The sequence below is a fragment of the Balaenoptera physalus genome (genome assembly GCF_965194825.1).
Source record: "Balaenoptera physalus genome assembly, chromosome: 7".
Taxonomy (NCBI): domain Eukaryota; kingdom Metazoa; phylum Chordata; class Mammalia; order Artiodactyla; family Balaenopteridae; genus Balaenoptera; species Balaenoptera physalus.
The window spans coordinates 7,224,543-7,246,642 of NC_138886.1; the positions used below are offsets into that span (position 1 = coordinate 7,224,543).

Consider the following 22,100-nt stretch of genomic DNA (forward strand, 5'->3'; position numbering starts at 1 on the left):
TCTTTTTGAGGGGAGCTCTCTTCAAGCCTGCACCCTCTCCCTGCTGGCGCCATGTTGCTTTGGGGCGGAAATAGCGGAGCCCGCGCTCGTCCCCCTTAAAGGGACAGGGACGGCTGTAACCTTCGGCGCCTGGGGACGAAGAGTGAAGCGGCCGAGGCAGGGGTGAGTAGCTGGTGCCTGAGCGTTGCTGCCCCGAGGTCAGGTGCCGAGGCGGGAGGGCCTGGAAACCGGTTTCGAGGTCGAGACTACTCGCTGCGTTTGGTGCTTCTGATATAGCGGAGTGGCTACGCTGAAAGGTTGACCCAGCCGGGAGCTGTTGCGGGCGCTACTCGCCGACCCGCACTCGGACAGTGGGACCCGCCAGGCTGGTCCTCTCTGCACCCCCATCCCCCGCCCCACCCCCACCCCCGCAATCTTACGGTACCGGTGGGGAAGAGGGAGCCCAAGGCGACTGGGCGAATTCTGAGCAGAGCCGGGGCTGGAACCGGGTGCCGGACTCCAGCTCGACAGCTCTAGGGATCCCGAGTCCTCGGAGTTCCCAGATTGATAATAGTAACGGCAAGCACGCCAAAAGAGAATCCATACGATGGAATACTATGCAGCCGCTAAAAAGAGAAATGTTCAGTATGCACTAATATGGGACCACTTCCAAGATACCGTAGATGGAAAAGGGAAGGGGCGATAAGAACACAGCTGATCGGTGCTACCGTTTGTGTGAAAGAACGTGTGTGGGGGCATGGGTGTCTGCCGGTGTGTGCACCAGCCGGCTGGTGAGATGCGCGAGTTGTTAACTGTGGTGGCCTCCGATAGGAGAACCAGAGTCGTGGGTGCCCGGACAAGGGGGAAGAATTTACTACCAAGCACACAGGTTGGTTAAAAATAAAGTGGGATGCTGCAGATAATAACTGGCTCCCATTTATCTAGCTGACCAGTGCCTGGTTTCAGCTCTCCTGCTAGGAGGTCTTGTACTTCCCCATTATTAGAGGAGGAAACAGTCTCAGAGATTAGGGACCTTAGTAATATCTCATAGCCAGGCAGTGGAAAAGCTGCAATTTGAGCCAGGGAGGATGTTATGCTAATGCCCACCATTCTTGCTCGTCCCACTCCCTCCTGAGAAGCTTTTTTGTTATCAACCATGCAACACTCCGCTTGGGACCTGGCACCCAGCAGGCATCCAGCAGCTATTTATTGGCTGTTTATTGACTGAGCAAGTGGAACAGACAGGAGACAACCAGCAGTGCAAAATGAAGAGAGGCACACATTGGAGGCCAGAACCCTTTCCAGCCTTGAGACTCTGGACCTGGCATGTACTTCCCTGAGCCTCCATGTCCCCTCCTGTAGAACTAACTACAGTCACTGACACTGAGTGCTCCCTTGTGTCCTACTTTGTGCTTTACATGCAGACTAGCTCCATTTTACAGGTCTGTAGGTGAAGTACAGAGAAGTTAAGAAAGTTGCCCATCACAACATCGTAAATCAACTGTACTTCAATTTAAAAAAAGTTGCCCAAAGGGGGTCCCCACAAGTCCTCACTCCCCCACTTCTGGAGAGGTTGTTGAGCTCCTTGGTCTCTCCCTCAGCCTCCTGGGATCATCAGCACTAATTCTTTGAGACGCCTCAGATGGGCTAGTTGAGCTGCCAGAGGCTGAGGAGCTGATGGAAAACAGGACAGACACACAGTTCCTGTCCTTGGAGTCTGGTCAGGGCAACAGACAACCCAGCAGTTAGCACCTGTGATGAGCACTGTGGTGGGTGAGCAGGAGCTCAGGCCTTGGGAGCACAGAGGAGGTAGCACCTAGTCCAGCCCCTAGTCCAGCCCGGGTGGAGTCACAGAGGGCTTCTCAGAGGAGGCAACTTTTAATCTGTGACTGAAAGATGCATAAGATATCTGGGAGGAGAAATGATGAAGCTGGAGACTGGAGCAGAGACGCCCTCATGCCTGAAGATAACGGACATGATCAGAGACTATGCAGGTTAGAAATGATCAGTCTGGCTTCTGCCTGAATTGCTCTTTCCTCCTAGAGAATGTCTCCTCATGGCAACATCTGTGGCTTCCCACCCTCCAGGCCACACTTAACCTTCTGCATCCCCAAAGGGTAGGACTCCCTGATTTCATAATCCAGATGGAGGCAACAAAGGAACACAGGAGAGTTAGCAGTGAGGAAGTCCTTCACACTGATGCCCCCTCCCCCCATTCATTCGGCCCCCAGAGTGGCAGCCCACTTGCTGACTGACGTAGAAACTCTGCCCATGTGAACAAAGGTGTGTCAACACAGGAATGTCCCTCCTGTCTCCCTGGCCATCTGTGCCCACTGGGGTTATCAGGTTACCTGTGTGCTGGGACATCTAGCTGGGCATGCCCACCCCACCCCCTGCTTCTGTAGCCAGCAGGCCAAAGTCACTCCAGCTGCAGCAAGCGAGGAATCACCGTCGCTCCTGCCCTAACAGACCTGGGGCCACATCCCACTCTCAGATGGCACTGCCAGCTCCCTGAAATATTTCCCAAACCCTCATCTCATTTCCTCATTCTTGGACAGTGATACAAGCTTTGGATTCACAGCTGGGGTCCTTCTGTGCTTTTCTAAGACTTTCACTTTGGGTAAGTCATTTCCCCACTCTGAGAGTTTTTCCATCTGTAAAACTGATATGACTCTCTCTAATCTTCCTGCCAGGCACTAAATATATATACATATATTGTTTTGTCTTGCATGTGTAAAACTGCCCTAAAGAGTAAGATTCCGATTCTGGATCTGGATCCTGTGCCAGGAGGGAAAAGGAGTGGCCTTCCTACTGTGTATCTAACTTAGGATCCCCACCCGCCCAACCCCTCTGGCCCAGAACCTGCAATCTGGGCTCCAGAAGCCATTTCTCTCTCTTTTGCCAATTCCAAAGCCAAGGGGAACTGTGTCTAAGTCAGTGTACTTGTTAGGGCTCCCCAGATAGGCTGTCACCTCCCTTGGGGCAGAACCATTGACTTGACAAGTTTTCACCAAACACTTGTCTTGTAGGGAGGGACTCTGTGTTTTTAGATCCAAAACAAACAAACAGAAAAATCAGGATTCGTTATCTGCAAGAGATTTTGTCGTCCTCTTTGGTTAACTAATTTTTATGGAAAGTCTTTTTTTTTTTTTTAGTTTTGCTTCTTTTGTTTCTTGCATTCCTTTTTTTAAAAAATAAATTTATTTATTTAATTTATTTATTTTTGGCTGTATTGGGTCTCCATTGCTGCGCGCGGGCTTTCTCTAGTTGCGGCGAGCGGGAGCTACTCTTCCTTGCGGTGCGCAGGCTTCTCATTGCCATGGCTTCTTTTGTTGTGGAGCATGGGCTCTAGGCGCGTGGGCTTCAGTAGTTGTGGCACGCAGGCTCAGTAGTTGTGGCACGTGGACTCAGTAGTTGTGGCTTTCGGCCACTAGAGCGCAGGCTCAGTAGTTATGGCACACAAGCTTAGGTGCTCCGTGGCATGTGGGATCTTCCCTGAACAGGGCTCAAACCCGTGTCCCCTGCATTGGCAGGCAGATTCTTAACCACTGCACCACCAGGGAAGCCCTTATGGAAAGTCTTATAGGTTTAAATGTTACTAGCTTATTGTCATTGACAGGTTAAGTAGGCCAGAACCTGTGCTACATGCTTTCTGGGGGTGATTGCATTATTATCGTCCCCACTGTACAGATGAGGAAGCTGACCCTGGTATGGCACGACTAAGATCCTGTAGCTAGTGGAGTGGAGCTGGGACCATTTTATCCAAGTCCAAGTTCCAACTCCAAGCTTTCATCTTCTGTGGTTTTTCATGTAACAGACTGGTCTTGCCTGGGCATGGTACCCCCTCCCAGGCCTCTTCTCCAGACGTGCCATGGTTTGTGTTTTCTCAGTAACTGGAGGGGGAGGGGACTTCTGACATTTTGAGGCCAGTTGTGCTAAACATCCTTCTAGGCACTGTGTAAATCTGCCCGGTAAAGAACTGACTCAGCCCAAATACCAAGTGTGCCGCTATTGAGAAACACTAAAACCAAATATCCTTGGGACTTCCCTGGCCGTCCAGTGGTTAAGACTCTGCCCTTCCACTGCACGGGGCCCGGATTCAATCCCTGGTCAGGGAACTAAGATCCTACATGCTGCGTGCACGGCCAAAAAATTGAAAAAAAATTTTTTTTAATAAATAAATAAATAAATAAAACCAAATATCCTCACTGCACAGAATTGGCTTAGGTGATGTGGGGCTAGGCTGCAAAGCCAAAATCACCTTGCCTGTCCTTGCAAGCTGCCATGAAGGGTGGAAGCTGGAAAAGGCGTGGCTCCTGTCCCCAGGGACTGATGGGCTCCTGTAGGCGTGGCTCCTGTCCCCAGGGACTGATGGGCTCCTGTAGGCGTGGCTCCCGTCCCCAGGGATTGATGGGCTCCTGAGCTGATAGAGGCAGCAGCACCCACCTCCTGAAAGAAGGATTTGGGGGGGAAGAGTTTAGACTTTGGAAATAGACGAACCAGGGTTTGAACCCCGGCTCAGGCTCTCTCAGCTGAGTAAGCTTTGTTCATTCTCCTCTTGAGCAAAATAGGGACAATGGTGCCTTCCTATAGGCTGCTGTGAAGATGAGAGTTTAGCACAGGGGGGCAGGTGCATAGTAGGTGCTCTGAGTTCAGAGGAAGGCCCAGGCCGACCCAGAAGGCTTCAGAGAGGAGGCGGAGCTGGGGCTCAGCCCTGCCAGGGGGATCAAAGGGCATGTCAGGCAGGGCACAGCTTGAGCAAAGATGGGCAACGTCTATTCAAGAGCAAAGGATTCGTACATCTGGAAGAGGAGAGAACATGGAAGCTGCAGAGTCTGGATTTAGGCCAGCTCCAAAGGCCAGACTAGGGAGGCTTTGGACTTTATCCCGTCTCAATGCAGGCTGTACCCAGCGGGAGGTGTAGCTTACATCAGCCGCCAGAGTACTGGTCGCTGAGGCGTGTCCCGAGGGGTCACCCACCTGCTGTTCACTAGTCGTGGTGCCTTCTGGCTGAGAAGGTGGCCAATAGCTGCCCGGATTGATGGAGGCGTGTGTTAGGCAGGGCACTGACCGCTGGGCGCCAGCCCCTCACCTGGCAGCAAGGAAACCTGTGACCTTAGATGCCTGGGAGGCTGCACAGGAAGGTGTCCTAAAGGTCACCTGGTGCATCTCTGCTCCCTTCTCCAGGCAGGGTTGGCCTCCCGAGAGGTGCCTGCATTGCAGCACTTCTCAGACTAAATTTTAGTAATAACAATAACAATGATGACATTTGTGGAACACTGACTCCTTGCCCAGCACCAGGCTAAGCAGTTTTCATGTGTTATCTCATTGACTTCTCACTGCAACTCATGGGGCAGGAACTATCATTATTCTCACTTCAAAAATGATTCTCAGAAAGGGTTAGTAATTTTCCAGAAGTCACACAGCTAGTAAATGACTTCAGTCCACAGTCTGATTCCAGAACTTCACAGCCTCATTAAAAAAAAAACAAAAAAACTGCATGGAAGTTTATAAGACACCCCCAAGCCAATCCCAGGGAGAGCCACTGTTAATAATTCATGCACAAACATATACCGTATATAATTAGGCAGTACTTGCTTTGTATGATTTTCAGATACCACGGTTTAGTTAAATAACACCAGTCCCTCAATAACATGGTTCAAACTTCAGTTGCCATGTTATGTTAACTATGAGTAATTGCATTAAGTATGGACTTTGCTGCTAGCTCTTCCATCCACAAATCGCTGTGGAAATGATAGATGCATAATGGCCAGTGACCAATTACATCACTTCTTTCAAAGCCTGTCGTTGATTGGTCACCATGCGTGTTATTCGGTTCCTACACAGACAGCAAAGCATGTCCTTGTGTTGCCTCCCATCTCCCTGTGATAAACCCATGTGACATTTTACAGAACTGTATCAGCAAAAAAGGGAATTGGCCAACACACATGAAAGTGCAGCACAGAAATGCAGAGTGATAACACTGAAAGAGCAATTTGAACTGAAGATAAATGGAGTGATTTAAAAAATAGCTGGCTCTGGGAATGTTGACACCACAGCTATTTGCTATTCCAGAAACTCTAGGTATGCAGCCAGGGAAACTTAGTGAAGGTACACCTATCGACATATGAATGGGAGTGGTTCTGACAAAAAGGATGAAGTTGTCCCGAGGAAGTAACGCCAGCAAAAACATCACGTTAAAGGAACTGCCAGATATATTTCATAACATTGTAAGTACAAAGGATAAAATGTTTTAAGTTGATCTAAACTTAGAAAGGAGTATCATGACTCACCAATGCATAGAAAAGATGCTCGTTCTGTATCTCAAGCTACGCTACAGGAAGAAGGCAAGCACTGTCAAACTACTCTTGATAATTTTCCCCAGATTTATTGAGACATAATTGACAGATAAAACTGTAATATATTTAAAGTGTACAATGTGATGATTTGATATATGTATACATTGTGAAATGATTCCCACAATCAAGTTAATTGACACATCCATTACCTCACATAGTTATCCTTTTTTTAGGGAGAAGATCTACTCTCTCAGCAAATTTCAATTATACAATACAGTATTATCTACTATAGTCACCAGGCTATACGTTAGATCCTCAGACTCATTCATCTTATAACTGAAAGTTCGTACCCTTTTATCAACCCCTCCCTATTTTCCCCCATCCCCAAGCACCTGGCAACCATTATTCTACACTCTGTTTCTTTGAGATCGACTTTTTTCTTTCTTTCCAGATTCCACATATGAGTGATACCATGCAGTATTTGTCTTTTTTCTTTCTGGCTTATTTCATTTAGCATAATGTATTCCAGTTTCATCCATGTCATCACAAATGGCAGGATTTCCTTCTTTTTAAAGACTGAATAATACTCCATTGTATATACATAAATACCACACTTTCTTCTTTTTTTTTAAATTTTTTTAAATTTATTTATTTATTTATTTATTTTTGGCTGTGTTGGGTCTTTGTTTCTGTGCGAGGGCTTTCTCTAGTTGTGGCAAGCGGGGGCCACTCTTCATCGCGGTGCCCGGGCCTCTCACTATCGCGGCCTCTCTTGTTGCGGAGCACAGGCTCCAGACGCGCAGGCTCAGTAGTTGTGGCTCACAGGCCTAGTTGCTCCGCGGCATGTGGGATCTTCCCAGACCAGGGCTCGAACCCGTGTCCCCTGCATTGGCAGGCAGACTCTCAACCACTGCGCCACCAGGGAAGCCCCCCACACTTTCTTTATCCATCCATCCATCAACGGACCCTTAGGTTGTTTCCAAATGTTAACTCTCATGAATAATGCTGCAATGAACATGGGAGTATAGATATCTTTTGAGATAGGGTTTTCGCTTCCTTTGGATGTATACCCAGAAGTGGGATTGCTGGATCGTCCTTGATACATTTTGATAAAGAAAGAAAACTCTTGAATTCCAATGTTTTTAATTTAAATTACACTAGTAATTTAATAAGTATTAAATTTATTATTAGTTTTACTACTCTTTCATTTGTCTCTACATGTGTAACAGACCATCAAGAGTTTTTAATGCTTCAACAACAACTTTGAAAGGTCACAGAACAATCATAATTTTTCCCATTAATTATTAAGTTCTCTTTGCATGATTTCAGCTTGCATGGTCATTTTTACAGTCCCACAGTACAGTGGGAAGTGAGGACTGTGTATGTGTATGCATGCACCACCACATATGTATCTATCTGTATAATTTTAAAATGCAAATGGAGTATATTGTCTTCAACCTGCCTATTTTTTGCCTACCATACGTTTTTTTTTTTTTTTTTAATTTATTTATTTTATTTATTTATTTTTGGCTGTGTTGGGTCTTCGTTTCTGTGCAAGGGCTTTCTCTAGTTGCGGCGAGCAGGGGCCACTCTTAATTGCGGTGCGCGGGCCTCTCACTGTCGCGGCCTCTCGTGTTGCGGAGCTCCAGACGTGCAGGCTCAGTAGTTGTGGCTCACGGGCCTAGTTGCTCCGCGGCATGTGGGATCTTCCCAGACCAGGGCTCGAACCCGTGTCGCCTGCATTGGCAGGCAGATTCTCAACCACTGCGCCACCAGGGAAGCCCTACCATACGTTTTTAAAATTGAGGTAAAATGCACATAACATACAATTAACCATTTAAAGTGTTCAGGTCAGTGGCATTTAGTGTATTCACAGTGTTGTGCAACCACCCCTTCCCTCTAGATTCAAAATGTTTTCATTATCTCAGAAAAACACCCATTGAATAATCACTCCACATTTCCCCCTCCCAGGCCCTGGTAACTACTAATCTGCTTTCTGACTCTATGGATTTGCCTATTCTGGATATATCCTGTAAAAGTAATCATACAATAGGTGACATTTTGTGCTTGACTTCTTAGGATAATGTTTTCGAGGTTCATCCAAGTTGTATTGTACCATGTATCAATATGTCTGTTGTTCCTTTTTATGGTTAAATAATATTCCATTGTATGAATATACCCTAATTTACCCATTCTTCTGTTGAAGGACATTTGGGTTGTTTCCACGTTTTGACTTTTATGAATAATGCTGGTATTAACATTCATGTACAAGTTTCTGTGTGGACATATGTTTTTATTTTTTTCCAGTATATACCTAGGAGTGGAATTGCTGGGTCATAAGGTAATTCTATGTTTGGACTTCATAAAAATGTAAAACTTTTGTGCATCAAAGGACACTATCAAGAATGTGATCAAGGTCGTTTCATTTTGAGTTAATTTTTGTAGATGGAGTGAGATAGAGGTCCAACTTTATTCTTTTGCGAGGGGCTATCCAGTTGTCCTAGCACCATTTGTTTTGTTTTGCTTTTAAAGATTTTTTTTTTTTGATGTGGACCATTTTTAAATTCTTTATTGAATTTGTTACAATTTGCTTCTGTTTGGTTTTTTGGCCGCGAGACATGTGGGATCTTAGCTCCCCAACCAGGGATCGAACCCACACCTCCTGTATTGGAAGGCGAAGTCTTAACCACTGGACTGCCAGGGAAGTCCACCTACCACCATTTGTTGAAGAGATTATTTTTCCCCCATTGAATGGTCTTGGCATCCTTGTCAAAAATCAATTGGCCATAGATGTTTGGGTTTATTTCTGGGCTCTCAATTCTGTTCCATTGGTCTGTATTTCTATCCTTATGCCAGTGCCTGGCACTGTTTTGATTACTGTAGCTTTGTAGTAAGTTTTGAAATCAACACGCATTTTTCATGTAACCTGAATATCTTTTTATGTCAGAATGCTAGGGGTGATCTCATTCCTTTTGGTGACTGCACAATATTCCATTGTATGGATAAATCATAACAAATTGAACCAGCCTGCAACTGATGGACATCAGATTGTCTCCAGGTTTTTCTCTCTCACACACAATGCTGCACTAATCATCCAGGTGGACACCTCTTTATGTATATGTATGAATATTCCTGTAAGAAACTTCTAGAAGATGAAGTGTTAAGTCAAAGAGTAATATAAGTCACTATTATTAAGTTGCCCTCCAAAAGTTATACCAATGACTTTTAGTGCACCATAGTGTTGACTTGGTGGATCTCAATCTTCTTATTCTCTTCCTGAGAGGCAGAAAATAGTGTTTCATTTTAGTTTGCATTTTGTTAATTATGACAAGGTTCAGCATCTTTTCAAGTTTATTGGCTATTTTCTTTTTTGTGTGAATTTATATCTTTTGCACACTTTTTTTTTTTCTATTGAGATGTTGGGCTTTTGTTACTGATTTATAAGAATCCTTTGCATATTAAGGCTCACACTATATTAGAATGGTCTGGTTACTTGTTTGTCTCCTTCATTCTGTGTGCACACCTTGAAGGAAAGGAAGGTATCCTATTTACCCTTGTGTGCCTGGCGGCTAGCCTAGGGCATAGCACATAACAGAAGTTCGATAAATATTTGCTTAAGCGATAAAAAGGTGTGCACCTAAGTCCCTGAACCAGATGTTGACAGTAAAAAGATGAACTGAGGAGAGTCCTTGTTCTAATGGAGCTCACAGTCTGGTTGGAGAGTGGACATTAATTCTCTCATTCAACAAAAGTTTATTGAGCAGCTTCCTCTGGGCCATGTGCATAATGTCCTAGGCAGCCTGCTAGGATGAGAAAAATGCCAGGATTGTGACTCAGGTGACATGGTCCTACTGGAATCTGGGCTGGTGAGTTCCCCTCCCTGGTCATCAGTATCCCCATCCGTAAAATGTGAGTGACTCGACCAAATTCTCTCATTTCCCCTTGAACATCTATCAGTCTGTGCTTCTCTGGCTCTTTCTGGAAGTAAGAGTCAGTGGCCCAAGGGGCCATCGTGTCACTGCTCAGAGCCTCCCCTTGCTCCACAGTGGCAGTGAATACAGGCTTTGAAGTCAGTGTCCTGAGTTCAAATTCTGGCTCTGCTACATGCTAGCTGTGGCCTTGGGTGTGTGACTTAGCCTCTTGATGGAACCCTTCTGGTGGGATTAAAAGTGATGGGCCCTGTGTGGAGAAAAGGGAACCCTCTTGCACTGTTGGTGGGAATGTAAATTGATACAGCCACTATGGAGAACAGTATGGAGGTTCCTTAAAAAACTAAAAATAGAATTACCATATGATCCAGCAATCCCACTACTGGGCATATACCCAGAGGAAACCATAATTCAAAAAGACACATGCACCCCAGTGTTCATTGCAGCACTATTTACAATAGCCAGGTCATGGAAGCAACCTAAATGCCCATCGACAGACGAATGGATAAAGAAGATGTGGTACATATATACAATGGAATATTACTCAGCCATAAAAAGGAACGAAATTGGGTTATTTGTAGAGACGTGGATGGATCTAGAGACTGTCATACAGAGTGAAGTAAGTCAGAAAGAGAAAAACAAATATCGTATATTAACGCATATATGTGGAACCTAGAAAAATGGTACAGATGAGCTGGTTTGCAGGGCAGAAATCGAGACACAGATGTAGAGAACAAATGTATGGACACCAAGGGGGGAAAGCGGTGGGGGTGGAGGTGGTGGTGTGATGAATTGGGCAATTGGGATTGACATGTATACACTAATGTGTATAAAATAGATGACTAATAAGAACTGCTGTATAAAAAAATAAATAAAATAAAATCCAAAAATTCAAAAATAAATAAATAAGTGATGGACCCTGTGAGGTGCTCGGCAGGCAGCCTGGCACAGAGAAAGTGTGCAGTAAATAAAAGGCCATTGTCCTTACGCTTAGCATAGACTTCAGGGCTACAGAGGAGTTGTCCAGGGAAGACCTGCTTCCTGGAAGATGAGGGATGAGGCACATGGGGAGTTGGAGATGGGTGTGGCCTGGGAAAGGCTGCCCTTGAATGAGTTGAATGGGTCCCCGGTGAGAGCCCCCAGGTGCTTATGAATGAGTCCCTGTGGAGGTCTCTAGGTCAGCCCAGTCAGTGGGAGAACTCTGGACTGGGAGGCCAGCAGTCCTGCCTCGAGGTGGGCCTGGACCAGCAAGCTCCCCATGGTGGACCTCCTCTATGAAGTGAGGCCACAGCCCCCTCTTGAGGCACGAAAGTTGTCCTGTGTCCTAATGTGTGGAGCCCCAGGGCCAGCTAGCCAGAAGTCTAGACCGGGCTGGCTTTTCATGCCCCCTGCTGGCGACTTCAGGAACAACAAGCACCCACTTCCCCTCCTGCCTTGACCTCAGGCAGTGTTGCTGGTGAGGGCAGCCCACGTGGCCACCTGTGCCCTTCCTGCCCTGGGCTCAGACCCGCAGTGGCTTCTCCCTCCCCTTCAAGTTCCTGGAAACTGTCCCCACGACGCCCACATGCTCACAAGCACAGACAGAGACGTGTGCAAGTGCTCAAGGGCAAACACTCTTTTTTTTTTTAATTGATTTTTATTGGAGCATAGTTGCTTTACAATGTTGTATTAGTTTCTGCTGTACAGCAAAGTGAATCAGTTATACGTATACATATATACCCTCTTTTTTATTTTTATTTATTTATTTTTTAAAATTTATTTTATTTTATCATTATTATTATTTTTTGGCTGTGTTGGGTCTTTGTTGCTCCGCGAGGGCTTTCTGTACCTGCGGTGCGGGGGCTACTCTTCGTTAAGGTGAGCGGGCTTCTCATTGTGGTGGCTTCTCTTGTTGCAGAGCACGGGCTCTAGACGCGTGGGCTTCATTAGTTGCAGCACGGGGGCTCAGTAGTTGTGGCTCACAGGTTCTAGAGTGCAGGCTCAGTAGTTGTGGTGCACGGGCTTAGTTGCTCCGTGGCATGTGGGATCTTCCCAGACCAGGGCTCGAACCCGTGTCCCCTGCATTGGCAGGCGGATTGTTAACCACGGTGCCACCAGGGAAGCCCTCCCCTTTTTTTAGATTTCCTTCGCATTTAGGTCACCACAGAGCATTGAGTAGAGTTCCCTGTGCTATACGGTAGGTTCTCATTAGTTATCTATTTTATACATAGTAGTGTATATATGTCAGTCCCAATCTCCCAATTCATCCCACCCCCGCTTCCCTCAAACACTCTTATTTGCACATGACTTCACAACCACACACGGATATACCCATGTTCAAAGTCACATTAAAACTTTCAGGGACCCTATTCACTTTTACTTCATGGGCCCCTTTCTCCATTAAAAAAAATAATAAAAATTATATTTTACCCAAAAAAAAATTATATTTTACAGCTATGTTGGTGTAAAGAACAGATATCATCCCGGCTGGATTCATTATTATACATTCATTGTTATTATATTCTCTTTTTTTCTTATTTTAAAATAAATTAAAATGAAAACATTTTCATAGGCTCCTGAAACTATCGCAGGCCCTTAGCACTAAGCCTCCTGAGGAGGTCTGACGGAGAAGTCAGCCCCACCAGTGAGCATGTGTGAATTCACACACATCTAGCTCCAAAAAGTGCCCACTCTATTATTAATATCTGTCACTGGGGCTTCCCTGGTGGTCCAGTAACCAGGTTAAGAATCCACACTTCCACTTCAGGGGGCACAGGTTTGATCCCTCGTTGGGAAACTAGGATCCCACATGCTGTGTGGTGTGGCCAAAACAAACATAGAAAAACATCTGTCATTTATGGTCACCTTTTATGTGCCAGGCACTAAGTGAAGTGCTTTCCACGAATTATCTCTTTTTTGTAATATTTATTTATTTTATTTTTACTTACTTGGCTGCGCCAGATCTTCGTTGCGGCACATGGGATTTCGTTGTGGCGTGCAGGATCTTTTAGTTGTGGCATGTGGGATCTTTAGTTGCGGCATGCGGGATCTAGTTCCCTAACCAGGGATTGAACCTGGGTCCCCTGCATTGGGAGCACGGAGTCGTAACTGCTGGACCACCAGGGAAGTCCCTCCATGAATTATCTTATTTTTATTTATTTTATAGACAGGGAAACTGACATTCAGAGAGGCAAAGTGATTTGCCCTGGGTCACACAGCCAAGGTCTGCGTGACCCCAAAGCCTGTGTTCTAATCCTCTCCTCAGGGGTCTGCTTGGTGCCTGATCCCAGGGGAGCACCAAAGGTTTGGCAGGACAAATCTGCCCCACAGAGGGTGCAGTGTAATGCTCACTCCCGTGCCCACAGACTCACCCGGACACACACACCACCCCCTGCCCTGGCAGTGCTCTGCAGTGAAAGCCCCATCCTGCTTTCCAGCCCCAGCCCCGAGGCAGCGAGACTGGTAAAGTGTGTCCTCATCCAGCACAGGCTCTCCTCGCCCTCCATGGAGCCAGGTGTCCCAGGCCACCTCCAGCCCCAAGGTACCACCTTTCCCGAGAGCTGGCAGTGAGGGTGAAGGGCTGAGATTGGGGCAGAGGAGAGGAAAGGGCCACAAGCTGGGATCTTTTCCCATGTGAGTTTCTACCATTTGCTGGGTATCCAGGGATGCAGACCTTCAGGAGCTCCATTTGAGTGTTTGTTATTATTTTTTCATTATTACGAATTTCCTTGCCTATTAATGGAGGTGAGGATAGCACCTGCTTTCCAGGACTGTTGAAAGGGTCCAGTGACATAAGTATAGTCTTTATTGCAGTGCCTGGTGCCAAGTGAGCAAATTAGAGCTGGTTGTGTTAATATTATTCCTACTGCTGTAATCCGGTGAGATGATGAAAGCATGATTTGGGGCAGAGGAGGTGTAGCCACCTTAGGAGAAAGGACAGAAATGATAGACATGGAGTGATGTGGGCGACCGTGTCAGAGAGAGGATCAGCCTACCAGGCACCCGCAGATTTTGAACCAACTGGTCAGGAGATGGTCAAGGGGGGTCCCATAGGATTAAGTCCATCTGGAGGAGTCAGCAGGACATCATGCACAGGACGGGAGCAGCCAACCCTACATTTGGCCGATCTAAGGGGACCACCCGTCCCCGTTTGCTCAGGATGGTCCTGGTTTTAGCACTGAAAGTTCTGCATCCCGAGAAACCCCTCAATCCCAGGCAAGCAGGATGGTTGGTCCCCCTAGAACACACAATGGTCACTAGGCGCCCGCTATGACCAGCACTGGGCTCAGACCCGGCCGTGGGCCTCTTGTCCTCTGGCTGAGGGAAGCTGAAGCACGCCGACAACCACCCCCTGACATGACACATGGTGGAATGTCCCTCCTCAGATAATAATCACACTGCCCTTTGTTGCTCCAAGCTCTGGTTCTGGATCCACAGGGATCAGGGAGTACTTCCGGTTTCCAGGGAGTACTCTCGATTCTGAGAAATTAGAGGGTGAACTCTGGCCAGACTGACTTCCCAGCTCCTGGAATCTCTCAGTTCTGTTCCACGGGCCTTTGCACCACCTGGCACCCTTTTCCCTCCTTTGGGACTCAGGTGGAAGGCCACATCCTCCAAGGAGCCCTCCCTAGCTCCCGCATGCGGGTGGCTGTGTCCCCAGCGCCCCCTAGTGTCCCACTGTATGTTTCCTGGTCGTCCGCAGTAAAGTACCGCAAACTGGGCGGTTTAAACAACAGAAATTTATTCTCTCACAGTTCTGGAGACCAGAAGTCCAAAATCAAGGTGTCATTGGGGCCATGCTTTCTCTGAAGGCTCCAGAGGAGAATCTGGCCCACGCTTTTCTCTTAGCTTCGGTGCTGCCAGCAATCCTTGGTGTTCCTTGGCTTGTAGGTGCTCTACTCTAATCTCTGCCTTCATCTTCACATGACCTTCTCCCTGTATGTCTGTGTCTCTTCTCCTCTTCTTCTTTTTTTTTTTAATTATTTATTTATTTATTTATTTATTTATGGCTGTGTTGGGTCTTCGTTTCTGTGCGAGGGCTTTCTCTAGTTGCGGCAAGTGGGGGCCACTCTTCATCGCGGTGCGCGGACATCTCATTATCGCGGCCTCTCCTGTTGCGGAGCACAGGCTCCAGACGCGCAGGCTCAGTAATTGTGGCTCACAGGCCCAGTTGCTCCGCGGCATGTGGGATCCTCCCGGACCAGGGCTCGAACCCGTGTCCCCTGCATTGGCAGGCAGATTCTCAACCACTGCGCCACCAGGGAAGCCCCTCTCCTCTTCTTATAAGGACACAAATTATATTGGATTAAGGTCCACTCTTATCCAGTATGACCTTGTCTTAAATTGATTACATCTTCAAATATCTTATTTCCAAATAAGGCCATATTCACGGGTACCAGAGGTTAGGACTTGGGCATATCCTTTTGGAGGACACAATTCGAGCCATGACACACATTTTTGCACTTGTCAGGAAATAGTTGCTGGATAATGAAGGAGGCAGTGTTTGTGGGCATCTCTCACCAGGCCTGGTCCACACTGTAGTCTCAGCGCTACGCCAGGGCCTGGCCAGAGAACATGCTTGGGAGAAGCTGAGGATGGAGTGAGGAACAGAGGAGGAATTGCCCCACCTTTGGGCAGATGGCTAGTTTTCAGGGCTCTGAGATGCTTTGAAAGACCTTAGAGGAAGAGGCTAGGTTGGGAGGGGTTTAGAAGGGACTAGGCTAGGGAGTTGCCTAGTTTAGGCCAGACTTATTTCTATAAGCAGGTGCCAACAGCTCTCTACTTCCTAGAATCTTCTAGTGTGGACAAGCCTAAGCATTTACATATTAAAATATCCATTATTGGTTTATAAATTACTCTCCTTTTATTTCCCCTCTCTAATAAAATTAGAGCGTTGTACTGATAGTTATGAAATGATGTGAACAGGTAGGTTATATTGGACTTCTGGTTTCCAGTCCGGCACATAAGGAGCTTAGAAGTTGTTACTCTGTCCTTACGAGTAAAAAGCTGAGCAAAGTGAAATATCAACACCTCTCCTTAGATTCATCGGAGAAGTGAGGCCACAGGGCAAACCGCTGCCGCCTGTTTGTGTATGTGTTGTCTAAGGCTGCTTTCCCACTACAGCAGCAGACTTGAGAAGCTGCGACAAAGACTTTCTGTCCTGCCAAGCCTAAAATATTTGCACTGGCCCAATGCAGAAAACATTTGCTGGCGCTGCTATAGGATAAGGAGAGTGAATAAGGAGGAGAACAACTAACAGACAGGAATGGTGAGTGTGGCTAGGGGACAGCAAGCAAAAGGGACAGTGGCAGGAAATGCCCTGGCACAGGAGGCCTCACGTCTGATCTAATACGGCCTCATGGTACGTGGTAAAGACTTTGGATTTTATTCTTAGTATGAGGATTTAGAAAAAGAAAAGCAGAATCTGGAGTCCAGGAGTTGTCTGGCACCTACAGATTTGGTCTTGTGTTGCATTTGAACAATTTCGCAGAACATCGACATCAGACAAAGCCACTCTGTGACCTTGAGGAATCAAGACAAAAACAAGACCCCTCCGTAATCATGTCTAAACACAGACAAACCCGAATATTATTGAAGCCACACAATACCAAGCACACCCCTCTCCTGGCTAATCCGAGGGACTGCAGCTTCCTTACCAATGATAACTAGTCTCACTCTAGCCTGCCCTCCCTATAAATAAAATTATTGAGATCTCCAACCATAAAATTATCCCTGCTTCTGAAAGCACCAATCCAGAGCAAAGTCCCGCTTCCTTGGACCCTCACCCAAATCACCCCACCAAAGTCCAAATCCTAAACTAGTTCTTTTTTTTTTTTTTGAGGAGCGAATTGTTTGTTTGTTTTAAATTTTTATTGGCATACAGTTGACTTACAATGTTGTGTTAGTTTCTGCTGTGCAGCAAAGTGACTCAGTTATACATATACATATGTATCCACTCTTTTTTAGATTCTTTTCCCATATAGGTCCTATTATAAGTTCTAAGACCCTTTTACTGAGACACTCCATGGTTCCCTGGTGTGCATTTTCCCTTACTGGACAACCAGGGAAGTCCCTATACATTCTTTTTTAATATTCCTTTCCATTATAGTTTATCCCAGGAGATTGGATACAGTTGCCTGTGCTATACAGTAGGACCTTGTTGTTTATCCATTCTAAATGTAGTAGTTTGCATCTACCAATCCCAAACTCCCAGCCCATCCCTCTCCCTATCCCCTCCCCCCTTGGCAACCACAAGTCTGATTTCTATGTTTGTGAGTCTGTTTCTGTTCCATAGGTAGGTTCATTTGTGCCATATTTTAGATTCCACAAATAAGTGACATCATATGGTATTTGTCTTTCTCTTTCTGGCTTACTTCACTTGTATTGCAATATGATAATCTCTAGTTACATCCATGTTGCTGCAAATGGCACTATTTCATTCTTTTTTATGGCCGAGTAGTGTCTCTTTAGTCTTTTAATCTAGAACAGTCCCCCTCATGCCCAGACACCCACTTCTTTTTTAGGGCTGTATTCTGACCCCCTTGGAGGAGAGGGAGAAGGAAAGAAGGAAGGAGGGAAAGGAGGGAGGGAGGGAGGAAGGAAGGAAGGAAAAGTCTCAGATGCAGTGCAATTCTCAGAAAGTTCCAGGAAAGCCAGTGGGAGTCCTTGAGAGGGCCACATCTCCCAGCAACAGCCTGCCTCACTGCCCTTGGGCACTGGCTGGGAGCAGCCCTTGGAAGCATGGGCTCTGGGCTAAAGATGGGGATGGATTTCAGACCACAGCTGTCCCCTCTGTCACTTAGGCTCCTGGCAGTGCAGAGACACATCCCCGTGGCCACTACCAGGGCACTGCCTTTTTTTTTAAACCTTGGCAATTTTTTAAAATAGCTTTATTGAAATATAGCACACGCACCATTCACCCTTAAAGTGTACCATTCAGTGGTTTTTGGTATATTCACACTTGTGAAACCATGATCACAATCTAATTTTAGAACATTTTCATCACAGCAAAAAGACACCCATACCGGGACTTCCCTGGTGGTCCAGTGGTAAAGAATCCGCCTTCCAGTGCAGGGGACGCAGGTTCGACCCCTGGTCAGGGAACTAAGATCCCACATGCCATGGGGCAACTAAGCCTGCGCCCCACAACTACCGAGCTCTCATGCCTCAACTAGAGCCCACGTGCCCTGGAGCCTGCGCGCCACAACTAGAGAAGAGAAAACCCGCACACCGCATCTAAGACCTGACGCAGCCAAAAATAAATAAAATAAATAAATAAACCTTAAAAAAAAAAAAAACACCCGTACCCATTAGTACCCATTAGCAGTCATTCCCCACCCTCACCCCCCACACCACTCCCAGCCCAAGGCAACCACTAATCTACTCTCTGTCTCTCTAGATTTGCCTGTTGCATATCAATGGAATCGTACAGTTTGTGGCCTTTGGTAATGGGCTCCTTTTACTTAGCATAATGTTTCAAGGTTCATCCATGTTGTAGCGTGATTCAGTGCTTCATTCTCTCTTATTGTCAAATGATATTGTTAAATCATACGGATTTACCACATTTTGTTCATCAGTTGGTGGACATTTAGGTTGTTTCCACTTTTTTGACTCTTAGGAGTAATGCTGCTTATGAATATTCATGTACAGGATTTTGTGTGGACATATTTTTTTTCATTTCTCTTGGGTGTATACCTAGGAGCGGAATTGCTGGATCATATGGTAACTCTATGTTTAACATTTTGAGGAACTTCTAGACTGTTTTCCACAGCAGCTGCACCATTTTACATTCCCAGAAACAATATACAAGGGTTCCAATTTCTCACCATCCTCGAAACACTTGTAATTATCTGTCTTATTTGTTATAGCCATTCTAGTGGATGTGAAGTGGTATCTTAATGTGGCATTTACCTAATGACTAATGATGTTGAACATCTTTTCATGTGCTTACTAGCCATTTATATCTCTTTGGAGAGATTCAGATTTATGATTTGCAAATATTTTCTCCCATACTGTGGGTTTTCTTTTCACTTTCTTAACGGTATCCTTTGAGACACAAAAGTGTTTAATTTTGATAAAGTCCAATTTATTTTTTCTTTTGTTGCTTGTGCTCTTGGTGTTGTATATAAGAAACCATCTTCTAATGAAAAGTCACAAAGATTTACTCCTGTTTTCTTCAAGAAGTTTTATAGTTTTAACTCTTACATTTAGGTCTATGATCCACTTTGAGTTAATATTTGTGTATGAGGTAGAGGTCCAAATTCATTCTTTTGCATGGGGATATCCAGTTGTTCCAGCACCATTTGTTGAAAAGACTGTTCTTTCCTCATTGAATTTTCTTGGCACCCTTGTCAAATAGCAGTTGACCAAATAGCAGTTTACTTCTGGACTCTCAATTCTATTCCTTTAATTTATATGTCTATCCTTATGCCAGTACCACACTTTTTTGGTTCCTTTAGCTTTTTAGTAAGTTTTGAAATTGTGCAGTGTGTCCTTCAACATTTTTCTTCTTTTTCAAGGCATTCACTTTTTAATTTATGTCTGTTGAGTCTCTTTTAATCTATAATGCTCCAGGCTTTTTTTTTTTTGGCTGCGTTGTGTCTTTGTTGCTGCGTGGGGGCTTTCTCTAGTTGTGGTGAGCAGGGGCTACTCTTTGTTGCAGTGCGCGGGCTTCTCCTTGCGGTGGCTTCTCTTGTTGCAGAGCACGGGCTCTAGGCACACGGGCTTCAGTAGTTGTGGCAGTCGGGCTCAATAGTTGTGGCTCGCAGGCTCTAGAGTGCAGGCTCAGTAGTTGCGCTGCACGGGCTTAATTGCTCCACGCATATGGGATCTTCCCAGACCAAGGATCAAACCCGTGTCCCCTGCACTGGCAGGTGGATTCTTAACCACTGCGCCACCAGGGAAGTCCCAGGCTTTTTTTTCCTCTTGCATTTTATTTGTTGAAGAAACAGGGTCATTTGTTCTATAGAGTTTCCATCAGTCTGAATTTGTTAATTGCATCTCCATGGTGTAATTTAACATGTTCTTTTGTCCCTTGTATTTTAGTAATCCAGCAGCATGATCTGCTTTAGATTTGGTTTTAGCACAGCAATAATTTGCAAGTGATATGTGTGTTTCCAGAGTCAGAACGTGTAGGGTTGACTCTGTCTGCAATGTTAGGGGCCATCCATAATCTTCAACTGGATTTTTTTTTTTTTTTTTTTTGGCTGTGCCACATGGTATGCAGGATCTTAGTTCCCCGAACAGGGATCGAACTCTTGCACTCTGTATTGGGAGCGCAGAGTCTCAACCACTGGACCACCAGGGAAATCCCTGGATCTTTTTTTTTTTGGCTGTGTTGGGTCTTCGTTGCTGCACGCAGGCTTTCTCTATTTGCAGCGAGCAGAGGCTACTCTTCATGGCAGTGTGCGGGCCTTTCATTGCGGTGGCTTCTCTTGTTGAGGAGCATGGGCTCTAGGCGCATGAGCTTCAGTAGTTGTGGCACACGGACTCAGTAGTTATGGTTTGCAGGTTCAGTAGTTGTGATGCACAGGCTTAGCTGCTCTGTGGCACATGGGATCTTCCCGGACCAGGGCTCAAACCCGTGTCCCCTGCATTGGCGGACGGATTCTTAACCACTGCGCCACCAGGGAAGTTCCTGGATCACTTTTTAATTAGAGGTGATTTACATTTTGAAAGGGTCACTCTGGTTGCTGGGGGGGAAGGGGTCCCAGGGTTTCAAGGACTGAAGGATAGCCATGCAACAAAGCACTTGCTGCCATGCCTGGCACACAGTGACTACTCAATAAATATTAGCACTTATTGTTGTTGTTGTTATTAGAGCTGTGTGTGGGGGACCCAAGTCCTGAGCTCAGAGCCATTTTCTGGCCAGGGCATTCTCCTCCCTTCTCCTCTGCCCTTGGAGGAGACGTCGTCAGTGCCCCATGGCTCTGGGAGGCATGTTCAGGAATGCGGCGGCCATCTATTTGCACCTGGTGGGGCCCTTCCGGGGAAAGAAGTCTGGAGCTTCGCTGGCCCGGTGTTTGCATCAGACTGTAAGTGCTCTAGCCCCTCGTGCTCTGCTGCTTGCATGCCCCAGGGCTCCTGGGATCTGGCTTGGTTCTGGCTTCAAAGCTCTGCATGAGCCTCCTCTTTCAGGAGGCCTTCTCTGACTGCAGCCTGGGTGTGGGCCTCTCCCTTGCCCTTGCTTCTAATCTAGAACTTGTAGCTATGTATCTGAATGATCTCCTTGGAGCTGCTGCCTCCCCATCACCCCCTGGGCCCAGCCCAGTGTTTGGTACACAGTAGGTGCTTCATAAATGTTGGCTGAATAAATACATTATGCATAAGCTCAAGAACAGGCACTGTTCCTCACTTATCCAAGTAGTGTGTGACATACTCAAAGGTCACTCCATTGGGCACCCCAAGTTTCTGGAGTCCCCCCTTTTTTATCTTCTTCCTAAACTCATTCAACTCCATCCACCCACCCCCTTTGCTCTCTCTCTGTGCCCCTGTACCCCTCTACTCCTTCGCCCACCGCAGCCCTCCTCAAACTCCCTCACTCCAACCTCTACCCACCCCCCGCCACTGCCCCGACTCATCTTCACTTTATTTTTTTAAATATGATGCATACCCGATTCAAACGTAATTCCTTATATTATTGAACCTATAATGCCATCAATATTAAGATGCACTGTTATTTTATGGACTAGTAAGTGGGGATATTGCCAGTTAAACTCGTGCTATAGATTCTAAGACACATCTGAAAGCGCAATATGCAAAAAATACACATATCAGAATCAATCAAATATGGTATGCTCTCCATACAAGAAACTTAGAAACATAGAAAAGTACACTTATAATTAAATCACCTATAATTCCACCACTCAGAGAGAACCTTTGTTAACATTTTGATATGTTTCCTTCTAAATTTTTT

The 22,100-nt window shown here is 46.1% G+C and overlaps 1 protein-coding gene across 7 annotated transcripts in view; it reads left to right on the forward strand.

Moving 5' to 3' along the window:
• The first annotated feature begins 28 nt into the window (after positions 1-28).
• Positions 29-22,100, forward strand: part of LOC309663800 (kynurenine--oxoglutarate transaminase 1) — a 34,178-nt gene continuing 12,106 nt past the window's right edge. Inside the window, exons 1-3 of one of the 7 annotated variants that reach the window (XM_082468274.1) lie at positions 436-1,973; positions 2,538-2,599; positions 21,006-21,219. In XM_082468274.1, coding sequence (XP_082324400.1) covers positions 1,901-1,973; positions 2,538-2,599; positions 21,006-21,219 — 349 coding nt within the window. In that variant the 5' untranslated portion in view covers positions 436-1,900. The other 6 variants (XM_082468278.1, XM_082468280.1, XM_082468275.1 and 3 more) reach the window with 6 other exon arrangements.